Source organism: Mytilus trossulus, chromosome 9, assembly GCF_036588685.1.
Source record: "Mytilus trossulus isolate FHL-02 chromosome 9, PNRI_Mtr1.1.1.hap1, whole genome shotgun sequence".
In the NCBI taxonomy this organism is placed as follows: domain Eukaryota; kingdom Metazoa; phylum Mollusca; class Bivalvia; order Mytilida; family Mytilidae; genus Mytilus; species Mytilus trossulus.
This window is the reverse complement of record NC_086381.1, coordinates 9,922,988-9,938,484: the sequence shown is the minus strand read 5'-3', so window position 1 is coordinate 9,938,484 and position 15,497 is coordinate 9,922,988. Positions and strand designations below refer to the sequence as shown.

At 31.0% G+C, this 15,497-nt stretch overlaps 1 protein-coding gene across 3 annotated transcripts in view; it reads right to left on the bottom strand.

Annotated features, from left to right (window-relative positions):
• Window positions 1-8,369: 8,369 nt before the first annotated feature.
• Window positions 8,370-15,497, bottom strand: part of LOC134685087 (prolyl 3-hydroxylase 1-like) — a 38,071-nt gene continuing 30,943 nt past the window's right edge. For 2 of the 3 annotated variants that reach the window (XM_063544501.1, XM_063544502.1), the window contains 5 exons: window positions 14,766-14,864; window positions 12,229-12,379; window positions 11,255-11,369; window positions 10,054-10,126; window positions 8,370-9,450 (listed from right to left, as the gene is read on the bottom strand). In XM_063544501.1, the coding sequence (XP_063400571.1) occupies window positions 9,055-9,450; window positions 10,054-10,126; window positions 11,255-11,369; window positions 12,229-12,379; window positions 14,766-14,864 (834 nt within the window). In that variant the 3' untranslated portion in view covers window positions 8,370-9,054. The remainder of the gene's footprint in view (window positions 9,451-10,053; window positions 10,127-11,254; window positions 11,370-12,228; window positions 12,380-14,765; window positions 14,865-15,497) is intronic. The other variant, XM_063544503.1, reaches the window with a different exon arrangement.

Here is a 15,497-nt window from a genome sequence, read left to right as displayed (position 1 = left end):
CTGATATTCTCTAACTATTTTCAAATATTTTTATTGGATAAAGCAAAAAAACTATAAGGTAATTGTATATTCCCTAGATGTTCATCATGACCTTCAATGTTCTTTGTTTTGAAGCTGATGGAACTGATTTTGGTTAATATTTTTCAGTTTAATTCTACTTTGAAAAACAGCCTGAATACATGAAATATCACATCGATTTTTTTTCAGATTTTTTTTTTCTTAAAACACGAATTTCTGACACATGCAAGAAGAAAAAAAGACAAAATAAGCATTTAAATGAAAAAAATAAAGATCGCAATTTGACTCGAAGGTTCGTGTACAGAATGAAGGAAAATGTCTCAATACATTTAATGCCTTTATTGAAATTTTAAAGTTTTATAAATGTTTCGTGGATTTTAATTTTCTAATCATATAGTTCTAGGGAGTGCAACTTATGGTTCTGGTTCGTCCTGCTTCAAATATATACAGTAACATTATTTTGGAGCTTATATTTACATATATACGTATATATAGGTTTATTATTATAAGAACATTCAATTTCATTTCAATGTGGAAATGTTTTACAAAATCCCTGAGTGTACTGTGTTTTGTTTGTGAATGCCATGCTACCAAACAAAATTAAAGGCCCTTACTTGAATCATTAAATATTCTTTATCTTAATCGATAACTTTGTAATAATTTAATAAATTAATAATATCTATATAATTATCAAATGATTTTAGAATGTACACACCTTTAACAGTCCTACATCTATCCTAAGAAATATCATTAACATGATTTTAACACTTTAGAAAGTTGAAATAAACATGTTCAACTGCATGTTCAGAAACTTTTCATGTGTTATACAGTTGTTAATCTTATGAATTGGTTGTAAATTTTCACATCCTATGGATAATGAACCATAACAAATGAGTGATTAGATACACTACAAATGAGAGATTGGGTGCTGGTGCTATCAAAGATTTCAAAATGACAGAAATCATCAAAGAGATTGCACACTTACTTACAATATCGTCAACAATTTGTATACTTGACAGACATAAAAACTTTCATTGTGTGACCCCCCCAGTAAAACAAAAAATTTGATGGCAACCCCCCCAGCTGTTTGATTTTTTTGGTAATGACCCCCCCTAAAATACACCGACCCCCTCAGCTGATAAATAATGACTGTTCCCTTATATCGTCTTTGGTGTACTTTTCTTTCGTGTGTCAGTATTTTTTCTTTTGGACATGGTAATGATCATCTTTATTCGAATTTTAACATTTATTCGACTCCCATGTTTATTCTAATTTTCCAAGATGGCAATGATAGAGCTGCTCCAAAAAAGAAGTGGGCTGTTGTTGTGGTTACGGATCAAACCAAAAACAAATATATAGTTGTAACGATTTAATGTGTTATACTATTTTGCCTTTTATCAAATCCAATTGTGTTTAATAAATTTCAAAATCGTCCATTTGACAGTTAATATAGATATGAAATAGTGTTTTTACAATAAAGATGTTTTGTTAAAAGACCAGACAATATATGTAATGAAGTTTTGCGGACCTGAAGTATCAGTCACATACTAGTACACATAAAGTGATTCTTGCAATATAACATTACCGTTGAAATTAACCATATTACTGATGAGTACATATGTCCTTGTCTTTTGACGCGTACACAAGTTGTGGACCCCTGTTGCTGTATGAATAAACAGGTTGAAACGACTTGTGTTGTTTAGCGAACTCAGCAGAAATGTCAAGTTGAGTATGGGCATCAATGAAAATATTCCTATTACATACAAGCATCGTCGGTAAATGTATCTGTTGTATTTAATCTTCGTTCTTGCAATTTTCGACATAGTTATATATCTGTAATGTAAACCCAAATGTCTTGTCAGTAGCTGTATATTTGGTCTGATGAGTAAATTCCTTCATATTGGACTGACTCGTGGTGTTTTGTCTGATGCTTGGTCCGTTTCTGTGTGTGTTGCGTTTCGGTGTTGTGTCGTTGTTCTCCTCTTATATTTAATGCGTTTCCCTCGGTTTTAGTTTGTTACCCCGATTTTGTTTTTTTTCCACGGATTAATGAGTTTTGAACAGCGGTATACTACTGTTGCCTTTATTTGCAACAAAGTAACGACGTTTCCAATGGTTGCCTTTAAAATATTTGAGATATCATTGTTACATTTTTGTTTATTTCCTATATCGTTTAGTTAGAATAACATTTTTATTTCAAATGCCCAAAATAGCAGTATTCGCGAAGGGTTTAAAGTGACTCAGTCATTGTTAATTTTCCATCGCCATTTATATGTAGCTTTTCATATAGTGATACCATCGTGAAACCAACCCTTTTCAATATCATCCATCTATATAAATTTCGTTCTAATCAAGAATGATACCTTTTTTTATAGTAACAATGACCTTGATTTTTATATTTGTTTCTTCTCTATAACATTCACCTGTATGTGTTTCGTTTTAATCCTGCAATGGAAACCCAAGTTGCCATCTAGTTACCACCTTTTCCATTTCTATTTAAAGTAAAAGTGATATTGTTGGATATATCATAATTTATAGATGTATATATTACAGATAAAATAAACTAACAAGTACTAACCAAATTGATTATATGCTACTTATGGTAAACGAGGCCGGGATAAGGTACCGGTTTTTGATGTATCCACTAGCAAATTGTCAAAATAATCAATAAAATATGATTAACAAAAAAAATCTTTAAAAAAACCCCACTGTTTCCTCCCCTTCTATATTTCTTCTGAGACTATAGTATCAGATTTCTTCCACATATTTATGGTTCTTTCAATTTAAATAAACTCATCATAGATACCAGGACTAAATTTTGTGTATATGACAGACCAGAGATATAATATATGTATGTATAAAATATAACATGTATTATATGTTTCTGGCCACGTTTCGTCTACAAATGACTCATCAGTGACGCTCGAATCCAAAAAAGTTAAAAAGGCCAAATAAAGTACGAAGTTGAAGAGCATTGAGGACCAACATTCCTAAAAGTTTTGCTAGCAAGGAAATCTCAAGTTACCACCAGTGAACAATCATTCACAAACAGTAGACAAAGTGATGTCCCGCAATCCTTTCTGACAGTGAACAATCATTCACAAACAGTAGACAAAGTGATGTTCTGCAATCCTTTCTGACAGTGAACAATTATTCACAAACAGTAGACAAAGTGATGTCCACCAATCCTTTCTGAAATAACTGTTTTATAACAAATTCAACGAGGACTTATTTCAGATATAATTATTGTCTCTGGGAGACTCAAATTATACCCCGCAGATGCACAGTGTTATTTAAAATACAAACATTTCAGCATGGGAACAAGTAGGTCTACGGTTCATTGTAGGAGAAGTTATCCAGAAACACCTAGCACCTCTTGTGCAAGTATATAGCATGAACATGACAAAGTTCAAGTATCTCCTTTAAGAGCCAATATTAATAAAAATTAAAAACACTGACCCCATACACTATTTCAATATTTGTACAAACAGCCAGTGAAAACTTCCTAGCATTCAAACTATAGAATTTATCTTGACCAACTATATACAAATGTACCAATAATGGAATGGACGGATGGACAGGGCTAAAACAACATGGCCCAAAGTTTCAGTTGCTGGGTAAAAAAAATATTAATTTTAGGTAACAGTGAACTTGAGCTTTTACCTATCAACGCCAAAATCATTGTCTTAATCCCCCTTTGAGCTGTATAACCTTCGAATCAAGCAATGGATACTCAAGTAAATATTTAGAATCATTGTGTTTCAGGCACAAATAGAGAGAAAGAATAACCAACAATGTGATAATGAAATGTGCCTCAGAAGGCAGAAAGCATAAAAATATGAGAAAATGAAGTAAGATTTCAGGAAATGCTTCATAATATACAACAAGAGTGCACACACTGAAATGTCTCGCCTTCTTTACTAATCATTGATATTATGTTGAAAGTGCTAAATTTAAAGCTTAATTACACTTGTCACATAAACCAAGAAAACTAAACATTGACCTTTGAACCATGAAAATGAGGTCAAGGTCGGATGAACCATGCCAGGCAGACATATACAGCTAACAATTCTTCCAAACAACAAATATAGTTGACCAATTGCTTATAGTTTAAGAAAAACAGACTAAATTACAAAAACTTTAAAACACAGAGCAATGAACCATGAAAATGAGGTCAAGGTCAAATGAAACCTGCGCGACTGACATATAGATCATAAATATTTCCATACACCAAATAAAGTTGACATATTGCATATAGTATTAGAAAAAAAGACCGAAACTCTAAAACTTAACTTTGACCATTCAACCATGAAAATGAGGTCAAGGTCAGATGACACCTGCCAGCTAGACATGTACACCTTACAATCATTTCATACACCAAATATAGTAGACCTATTGCATACAGAATAAGAAAAACAGACCAAAACACAAAAATTTAACTATAACCACTGAACCATGAAAATGAGGTCAAGGTCAGATGACACCTGCCAGTTGGACATGTACACCTTACAATGCTTCCATACACCGAATATACTAGACCTACTGCTTATAGTATCTGAGATATGGACTTGACCACCAAAACTTAACCTTGTTCACTGATCCATGAAATTGGGTCGAGGTCAAGTGAAAACTGCCTGACAGGTATGAGGACCTTGCAAGGTACGCACATATCAAATATATTTATCCTATTACTTATAATAAGAGAGAATTTAACATTACAAAAAATCTTAACTTTTTTTTCAAGTAGTCACTGAACCATGACAATGTGGTCAAGGACATTGGACATGTGACTGACGGAAACTTCGTAACATGAGGCATCCACATACAAAGTATGAAGCATCCAGGTCTTCCACCTTCTAAAATATAAAGCTTTTAAGAAGTGAGCTAACACCGCCGCCGCCGCCGCCATAGCCACCGGATCACTATCCCTATGTCGAGCTTTCTACGACAAATGTCGCAGGCTCGACAAAAAGTGATATCAAAATGTGATATGAGAGTATTCATTTAAGCAAACCCTATTGCATCACAATTTTTCCCAATAATAAAAGCATCATAGACATTTGAATTTACAGGAAGAGTTTTTGATCTTTGAGTGTTGTCTCATTGGCAAACATTCTTCTTATATATATAAACAATGTTTTTCATATACAATTATTAACACTTATGGAAAGGGGTAGGCAAAGAGGAACATATAGGTGGAACCATTCAGTAATTTCATGATAAAGTAAAAATACAAATCAACATTATAAGTAGTTATGGTGAAATCTTTTTTCAAAATCAAAGTCAATTATAGAGCAGATATTTTATGACGTATTCTAGTTAAAGAAAGAGGAGTTACAGAAATTTAATACTATACTCAATTTCTTTGAATCACTGTGATGAGCAGGTACTGGGAAATCTATGACAGACAAGTGAGATGGAACAAAAGACAGACAGAAAACATCTCTTAAGCAGGGTAGGGTGGTAGATATTGATTGTTGTTTGCTTAATGCCAAATTGAAAATATTTCATGAATTTTCATGACAATAGTTATCAAAGGTGCCATGATTATATTTTAATACGCCAGACGCGCGTTTCGTCTCATCAGTGATGCTCAGATCAAAATAGTTATAAAGCCAAACAAGTACAAAGTTGAAGAGCATTGAGTATCCAAAATTCCAAAAGTTGTGCAAAATACAGCTAAGGTATCTATTCCTGGGATAAGCAGGTGAATAGATATATTAATTACAATCTTTCAAACATATTTTGTGAGAAAAAAAAGTATTTACAGTCAGCTGTCCAATTGTCATATACAAAGGATAAATTAAAACAAGAATCAATAAAAATAAAGTTGATTTATTTCAATATTCTAAACAACAAACATCATAACATGTCATATTACAAAATAAATTGTTTGTAAAAGAGTGTAGTTCGCCTTTTTAAAAGATCCACAAATATATATATAGGAAGACAAAATAAGCCAAATTCTTGACTCCATATTGCAAACAATCGTAAATAACAATGACAAGTATCAAATATATAGGTAAAACTGTCATTAGCACTTGCAGACCTTTTTATGTGGGTACAATCTTACTAATTATAAGGGAGACAATTTAAACACAATTAAGAAAATAAATTCAATTTTATCAAATATTTTTAACAATAACAGCACATATAAAATTTCAAATTACAAAAAATATTCTTTATATTTGTAGCTCACCTTAACTTTTTTTTTTTAAATTGTATAAATTCTCTTGAATCAAGCCTATATTAAAAAAAACACTAAATACTGTGGATTCATTTTTAATCATTTGGGTACTAACTTTTGAAAATTTTGAGGATAAAGAACCTTGAATTCAAATATTCAGCAAAGTACAAATTTTATAAATGATTGTATGCAACTATAAATTTAAAGTATGCAGGAAAATATAACTTTTCCAACAAAAAATAAATGAATCCACAATATATAAGAATATTTGGTAAGCTTCATTAAAACTTAATAACTAAAATCAGTATTTACCTAGCCATAACAGCAACTTATTGTTTGCAACTGTAAGTTTTCCAAGGTATCATCATATAATAATATAAGCATGTTCCTTGGCATAATTTATTTTATACATTTTGATTAACTGTCAGTTTATAAGTTTTGTCATATTAACTATGACTAGGTTTACATCTCCTCATGCTGATTTGTCTATATTCACTCTGCTAACTCTGCGTTCGTAGATAGAAATAGGAGATTTATTGGTTTCTATCTTTAAATACTTTGGCTGCCATACATGTGGCATCACTGAAAGTCAAATTAATTGCCAAATGTGCATCCAAAAATGGTATTGCAGGATAGAAGAAACTATTTCTTTTTATAAAATATACAGTGGCAATAAATGATAAATTGTAACAGAAACATAAATTGATAAAAAAAAGCGTTTCCCTATTCTAATTATATAACGTATATCTAAGCATTTAGCAAGATTTAAATCCCATCCAGATATATCAAGGTCTCCAAATATGTCCTGCTACCTATAACACATTGTTATATTCTCAAATAATTTAATTTCGGATGTAACGCGTCATCTGGTTGGCTGATATCGTTTTGTTTATCAGCTCATAGACATAATTTAGTCATTTGACTGTGACATCATCAATGTTTTTTCATGGTTTACTTCGGTTTAAAATGTAATTTAGAATTTAATTATAAGAAATAACTGCAATATTTTATCTGTCTATTGGAAATAACATAAAAGGGTTAGTTCACATTGTGAAACAACCCACTATGCGGATTATTCAGTGTGCACCACATTTCTCTCAGGAAGAGAATATAATGGAAAATAAACTATGCCTTGTAATAGACCCAAAAGCTAAGACAGATTTTTAACAAATTAGTTAACAAGGTAACAGTCTGATAATGAGCAAACAAGTCTTCTCTCTTACTCTTAAATTCATTCAAAGAAAATTGATGTTCTCTTCCTGACAGAAAAAAACAATGGAATACTTTTGAATTGTATAAACTTTATGAAATACACAATAGAAGTATGAAAAATTTAGATAGAGGTTTAAAAATTCACGTTCAACATTAATTAGCCTAATAATAGATAAGTTAATTAAGTTAGACACTCCCAAGAAATTGAACAGCGTATACTACTGTACTTTTATCCAAACTGATTTTAATTCCAGCTGTTGTTCTTGTAATCCTAAAAAATTTAGCATTTACAAATATTGAGCTTGTATATCTGCGGAAGACTATCTGACATTTACAAAAACTTACCTTGAAATATACAAATCTGCATACTGCAAACAATACTTATAAGGTCAATATGACTTAATAAAATGAGATTCAATATAATTGGATTTCCATAACAAATATATGTACAAAAAATATGTTCACAGCCTATCAAAAGTTAAGCACTCCCATGTTTTAAAGAGTTATTTATGCATAAAAATGGTATTATAAGAAATCATCAGTTTGTTGTTGTCTGGCGATGCTACATATGTACACTATGTGCATCTAGTATTTATTTGTTTAAGTAAATTTATACCAGGTGTTTTCCCCTAAATCAAGCTTAAACGCATAAAAAATATTCAACAAAAAATCTTAAACAATGCCATATCAAGACCATATTCTAATCATGACACCACCATTAAACTTATTAATACTGCAATCATCATTATGCTTGTACTATGCAGTTTTATGCAATATAAAATCAGTGACTTTTTTTATGCCTTGAGTCATTCATGAGGAGTTGTATGAACACAATAAAAATATCTATTTTAAGTCAACTTGTGCTTAACTTTTGACAAGATTGTTTTTATCGAATACCCACAAATTAAGCACCATAAACAGATTTTGTAACATAAGATTTATTTTAAACAGGAATGATTGTCAATTAAATTAATTTCATTCTTTTTGGCTTATATACATGAACATTGCTATACATGAAAATTGCAGCAAACATAAAGCTAACATATTTAGTATTTATTATTCTTGACTAATATACATGTAATTTGTAGCAAATATACACAAAAGCACATTAACTAAAATATCCATAAACATTACTGAGCAAGCAAACATGCTCTGACATCATCTGTCCAGAAAAGATACAGATTGATATCTAGTTATGCAACTACCTAGATGTTTTAATCAGTATAAACCTATATCACAATTGAAAAAAAAATAACTGTGGATATGTGAAAGATTTGAACTTGTTACTATCAATACATAGTTAAACTAGCATCAAGAGACAAGTTCAAATCCTATAAAAGAAAGTTCAGAAAAATTAAATTTTTCATCAAATTTAAAACAAATCTAGGATAAATATTGGATGAATTTCAATTAAATCTCCTGTCAAATGCAAAAGTGATGATCTTGGTTCAAATGTTTAAAACCATGAAACACAATATAATGCTCATTTTGCATGATTTCAATTATGAGCTGCAACCAGTATCATCCAGTTTAACTGGACTAACCAAGTCAGTGGACATTTCTCAAGGTCCAATGAAAGGACTGAGATTACATATATAAAAACAAACCCAAATATTAAAATATGGCATGATTCACCATCATAATTCTTCATGAAGTTTCTGTTCTTCATTTTGTCCTTTTTCATGGATAGCTGTTACTTCTTTAGGACTAATTTTATCTTCAGTCAAATTTTGTCCTTTTTCATTGAGAACTTGTCCATCTTTTTGGTTAACCTCATTTTCACTTTTTTCATTACTTTTAATATTTGTTTCTTTAGAACTTTCTTCAGATTTGGTTTTTAGATTTCTGTGAACATCTTCTGGTACCTTGTCAATCATCTTTTTAGCTTCTATTCTGGCTAGCTCTTTAAAGTTTAAGTCCATAGTATACCACATAGCAAGGGCACAGCGTTTACCCTTTTTAACTGCCTTCACACCATGGAGCTCTGCAGAATTGAAACCTACAATCCTTCCACATTTAGGTTTAATGTACACCTGAAAAAAGTTAAAAAAGATTATAAATAATTAGTAATACTTCTATAAAATTATTGTTGGAACTATTGGGTCAAAATGGCTGATTTTATACATCAACTGATGTGTACAAATAGTATTTCTTGAACAATTGAGAATGCTTTATACTGAACATTTAATTGTTCCACTGATTGATTGATTGATTGATGTTTAAAACCACTTTTAACACTATTGTGCTATTTCATGGGGGTTAGTTTTAGTTACCAGAGAGAACCACTATTGTGCTATTTCATGGGGGTTAGTTTTAGTTACCGGAGAGAACCATCAACCTACAGCAAAACTCACAATCATAGTCACTAAGATTGGAGTCAAAAGTTCACCTTCCATGAACTGGATTCAAATTAACAACCTCGGAGTTGACAGGCTAGTGATGCAGTAGTTCGACTTCTTAGACCACTAGACCATCAAGGTCCCCTTTAAATCATTTCTTCTCAAACCACTAGACCATCAAGGTCCCCTTTAATCATTTCTTCTAAAACCACTATGCCATTAAGGTCCCTTTAATTATTTGAAATAAGACTTATTGTTTATGCATATTTCTGACATATCAAAATATTTTAACAGTACCTGAGCTGATTTATTTCCATGAGCAAAGAAGAATTCTCCACCTTCAAAATCACCATTGAGATACATAATTGAGCTGCAAAAAAATAACAAAACCATTTATATTTAATCAAAAGTAAAGTTCATTAAAGGTAAAAAAAAAAAATGGAACATTTTCAATATCAGGCATTCTCATGAATAGAATAACAATTATTGTTTTCTGTTTTTTTTTCAAATTTGTTATTAGTCTTCATCGAATGTCTAAAAAAGATTGGATTCAATAATTTACTTTTAGTATTGTATTGCACAGGGTAAATTATTTCATAAGTCCTGAAACAAATAAGGCATGGGAATTATTTGTTTTAGAGCATTTCTGCACTTGTCTATATTCAGAAACTCTGAAGTTTGGGTAACAACCCATTTGCACAGGTAGAAACAAGTTGCTATTTCCCAGAAGCTATATCATAGAGAAGTAACTGTACTGGACTGAAAATTTTCTAACATTATGCAGCATGCAGTGTCCTCTGTATGTAAAGATACCATGATGATCAAACCTCTATGTTCTCTAATTCTGTCCAAGGAAGGATCCTATTGTCTAATGATTGCTTAGAGAAGCAGATTTTTCAAAACTTTATGGAATCTAAACTGTTTCAATTCTCTTTGAGGAAGTTCGCTTGTCATGGTTTTGGATTTTTGTCAGATTTTTGGAATCCTCTTGTTTTATCCATTCAAATGCCCCCAAAAAAATTATCCTATTGACCCCCATTTTTCTTTTTATAAATCTTTTAAATGCATAATAATAAGCCATCTGTTAAAGTCTCATAAAGTTTTAATTACTTTTTTTTAAATAGTTTTTGAGAAGTTAAATTTGTCAATTATAAAGCTATGGAGAGTCAAGAGAAAATATTGCCAAAATTTCAATGGCTAATATCTCGAAAACAAGCACATTGACCTATATGTTTTTTTTTGCTCTTTTGATCGCTTTATTAATCCCCTATCAATATAAACTAGTTTTTTGAAAAGTTAATTATTTTGAAACTGAGAAGCCAACTCCCTTAAACTTCCAAATTGTTTATGTCTTCAACTGTTTAAATTTAGGTCCATTGATGATTCTGATGTCAAAATTACAAGTTTGGTATCTTTTACTTGTTTTTTTTTATCCCAAATATGTAATTGAAAATGTCCACAACTTAGATAAGTAACAATGAACTGAGGTATAAACTACCTGTACTCTCTCTGTACATATGATGGAAATCTTCTGATACAGGAACCATCTGGCTGAAGTTCACAATTGTCTCCATGAACAGGGTGACTTAGATCTTGTCTATCTTCTTGTGAACCTGCAATTCATACAGATAATGATCAGTTGTATAAATATATATATGCTTTACCACTACCAGGAATTTATACCACCTTTGATGTTTCATCTCATTTAAAAACAGGACAAGGAGCACAAATTACTAGCTGTTATTCATCATTTAACTTTAGATAATTTATTATTCATAAAACACTTTTTTTATAGATTTTATGGAGATAGCTAAACCACAAATTGAAATATTTAACAAAGTACAAGTTTTCGATAAGCTTCAGACTTTATGAAAACACTGAAATGAATATCCATGAAATTGCTATTTTTTCCTAAAACCAAATTTAATGAATTCACAGTATTCTGAACCTTTGGTTTAGTTTAAACATATTTCATTTGATGAATTATAGCAAAATTGATAAGACACATGTAAATCATACTTATCAGAGGCGGATTTAGGGGGAGGGCCCAGGTGGCCCCGGTCCCCCCTTTTTCTGGGAAAAATTTGGTTGCTTATATAGAAAATCACTGAAGCATGACCGAAGCGGCCCCCCTTAGGTAGCCAACGGTTTAGGGGCCAGCTGAAGGACGCCTCCGGGTGCGGGAATTTCTTGTTACATTGAAGACCTGTTGGTGATCTTCTGCCATTGTTTTTTCTATGGTCGGGTTGTTGTCTCTTTGATACATTCCCCATTTCCATTCTCAATTTTATATTATGATCTACAATTCATCCAAATTAGGACATATTTGTGAATATATTTATGTGGAACTTAGTAAAATTATGAAATAGTTTGCTGATTAAAGCTGTGTTGCATAACTTATTTTTCAATGCTCCACTTCATAGGTTAGAAAAGTTGAAAAAATCACTATGATGAATGTTTTCATAAAAATACCTTCAACAGCAGTCCTACAGACTAGATGTGTATAATCAAAGTGTAATGGTTGTGTCAAGTTAAAATACTTTTCAACCAGAAGTCTTCCATAGTCACTAGCATCCAGAAACAGCTGGGCATCTTTTTTACTTATTACCCCAACATGGACCAACTACAAAATAATGAAGCCTAAAATCAACATCTTCCCTAAACATGACAAAGTCTGTAATTAATCATAGGCAAAGTTCCTTATAGTCAAACATTTTAATAAGCTTAATTTTTTTGGCAAAAGTTTTGATACATTGTTGACAGTTGCAGAATTTGTGTTATGTGTCAACTATGTAATTAATACTACATACTAGTATAATGGGTATTTTGGTATTAAGTTTATCAATTATAAAAACAACATATGGATTTTTTTCTTTTTTTTTCTCTCATTATAAAATCAAACTTCCATTTCAAAAGAACGAATGAAAATTGACATCACACTCAATCTTTGCAATTTTTGTTCACAAAAAACCCCCAGATAATACATATTCAAAGACTCGAAGAATTGGTGTGCTTTCAATAAAACAGGTACAAATTCCAAATCTGAAAATCTTTAGTACATTTAAGATCCAATGACATATAAATATTTCATCTAATGTACACATGCAGTTAAGACATTGTTACTAAAATTTGATCTAAAACACAGTTCACTGTTAAGCATTCATCAACACATATTTTTGTATTCATTTATTTGATATTTTCATAGTTTGCTAGATCAGAACTATTCAAAACTATTCTGCTACCAGAGGCAGATTTTTAACTACATGCACATGTATTAAATGCTTACTTGTATTAATCTGCATCATCGATTACAAGTAAACGTATGATACTGCTATGTAGATGATGAATAACAAAAATGTGTCCTCAGTACACGAATGCCCCACTCACACTATCATTTTCTATGTTCAGTGGACCGTGAAATTGGGGTAAAATCTCTAATTTGGCATTAAAATGAGAAAGATCATATCATAAGGAACATGTGTACCAAGTTTAAAGTTGATTGGACTTCAACTTCATCAAAAACTACCTTGACCAAAAACTTTAACCTGAAGCGGGACAGACGGACGGACGGATGGACGTACAGACGGACGAATGGATGTAGGGACGCACAGACCAGAAAACATAATGCCCCTCTTCTATCTTAGGTGGGGCATAAAAATGTATGCTGGGTAAGCGACATTAAGACAGCAACCCATTGACAAAAGTTACAGTTTTCAACAATAGGCAGGACTGTGTTTACAAAATATGTTGAGCTCTAAATTGTACAAATTCTATAAAAGTTGTGAATAAATTTAACAGATAAGATTCAAGAGATGTAGCACCCTTCAAATGATGATAAGCATATAAATATGACACATGAAAACTATTGATGAAGTATCTGACTTAGAATCTCTGACACATGAAAACTATTGATGCAGAATCTGACTTAGAATCTCTGACACATGAAAACTATTGATGAAGTATCTGACTTAGAAGTTCTAACAGGCAACTAAGAATGGAGTCGGTTTGTTTATTTCCCAAACTTTTTCGTATAGATCTGTAGATTAACAAAAAAATATTCTGTCTACAAGGTTTCCACAGGATTTACAAATACCACACCTAAGTAGAGGGCAAGACAAATTAAAATATTTTCTTATCTTTGTTGAAGCAATTGTTTAATGTTATTTTGAACAATCAGTCAAGAGAATGGAGGTAGATTAATCTACAGATTATTTTCATGATTCGATGAGATCATAATCAACAGGAATTTAAGCAAAAAATGCAGGAATTCAAGCAAAACATGTTGAAATGAAATTCCTGAGGAGCATTGCAAGTCATGCTGAAATCAATTCATCAACTTTAAAAAAAACCAAAAAAACACACATTAACATTACTTCTTTTTCAAATTCTTAATATCAAACACACACAAGCATAAAACTAATATTTTTAAACCGTTATCAATCATACATAAAAGGATAACTTAAAAATTTCTCATACATATTTAGACCATAAATACCAATTCAATATATTGTGCAGGTGGTTAAATTATTTTCCCAATGCCATTTATAACACATTCTCCATCCCTTATTTTTGTCTTTTCAGCAATTAATACTTAAGATAAATTAATCTAAATACTTTAAGGAGATATGAAACTGGTCTTTTTTTTAAACGATATTCATTGAATAAACATATGAGAAAATTTCAAGAAAATCCATTACTAACTACGAATCAAACAGAACACAGACATGTACTGAGTGAATTTATCATCAGTACCTCCCCATGTTAAACATATAACAGGAAACAGTTGTGAAAAAGATGAAGGAAATGTACGTTTATAGTGATAATTCTGTTAATAGGTAAACACATAAAGTTTGTTAATAAATCCTAAGTGAAAGACATTTTACACAGATATTTAAGAGATTTTCCACCTTTACCCCCAGTGAGAGTGACGTATACAATCTATGATTAAGTGCTCTAGGTAATTGTTAATGCATATTGTATTTGATGATACAGGGACTTTGTTTACAAACCTCCATCGTATGCCAGATATTTAGGCCAGTAAATAGCTCATTTTTTGTGTGAGGGGAAAAATTTCTAGCTTTCTTGCTGCTGCCATCTTCAAATGATTTCTGTGGTAAACGAATAGTCAAAGCGTTTTGTAGAAAGTTTAATACTTTATTGGTACAAAATAAAATTCTTGAAAAATGTCTAAGTAACAAAAAAATCATTTAAGGTTCTTTTTGACACTTTTAAAATTCATTGTTCACCACTTCAAGAAAATGAAGTAAATTCGAATAAAATTAAGCTAAACATCTAGAAAAATATTTTGAAATAAATACTTATTCTCATTGCAAAATATCATTGGTCATTTCAACAGATTATTAATGATTTGTTTAGAAGAAAGTATTCATTTGTTGTATTGAAAAGTGATATTTTTATAAGTTATAATAAGTCTGGTAGTACATTAATTCACTGAACTAATTAATTTTATGAACAAGCTGAAACTATATTTTAACATATAATGAAATTTAAAAAAACATGTAAATGGGTTAATGACATTTTCTAACTCTCATATCAAATACACAGACATAAGCCTGATAGTTAAATACCAAATTGAACGTAAGTTAAATTAAATTATAAGCCTAGTACCTTTGACAACTATTTAAAAGATATTTTTTTTCTTATTTCAATTTAACAACAATTTTGTCTTAAAAAAATCAAAGCCATGCCTAAAAGCTGCTGTTGTAAAAAAAAAGCTGGCA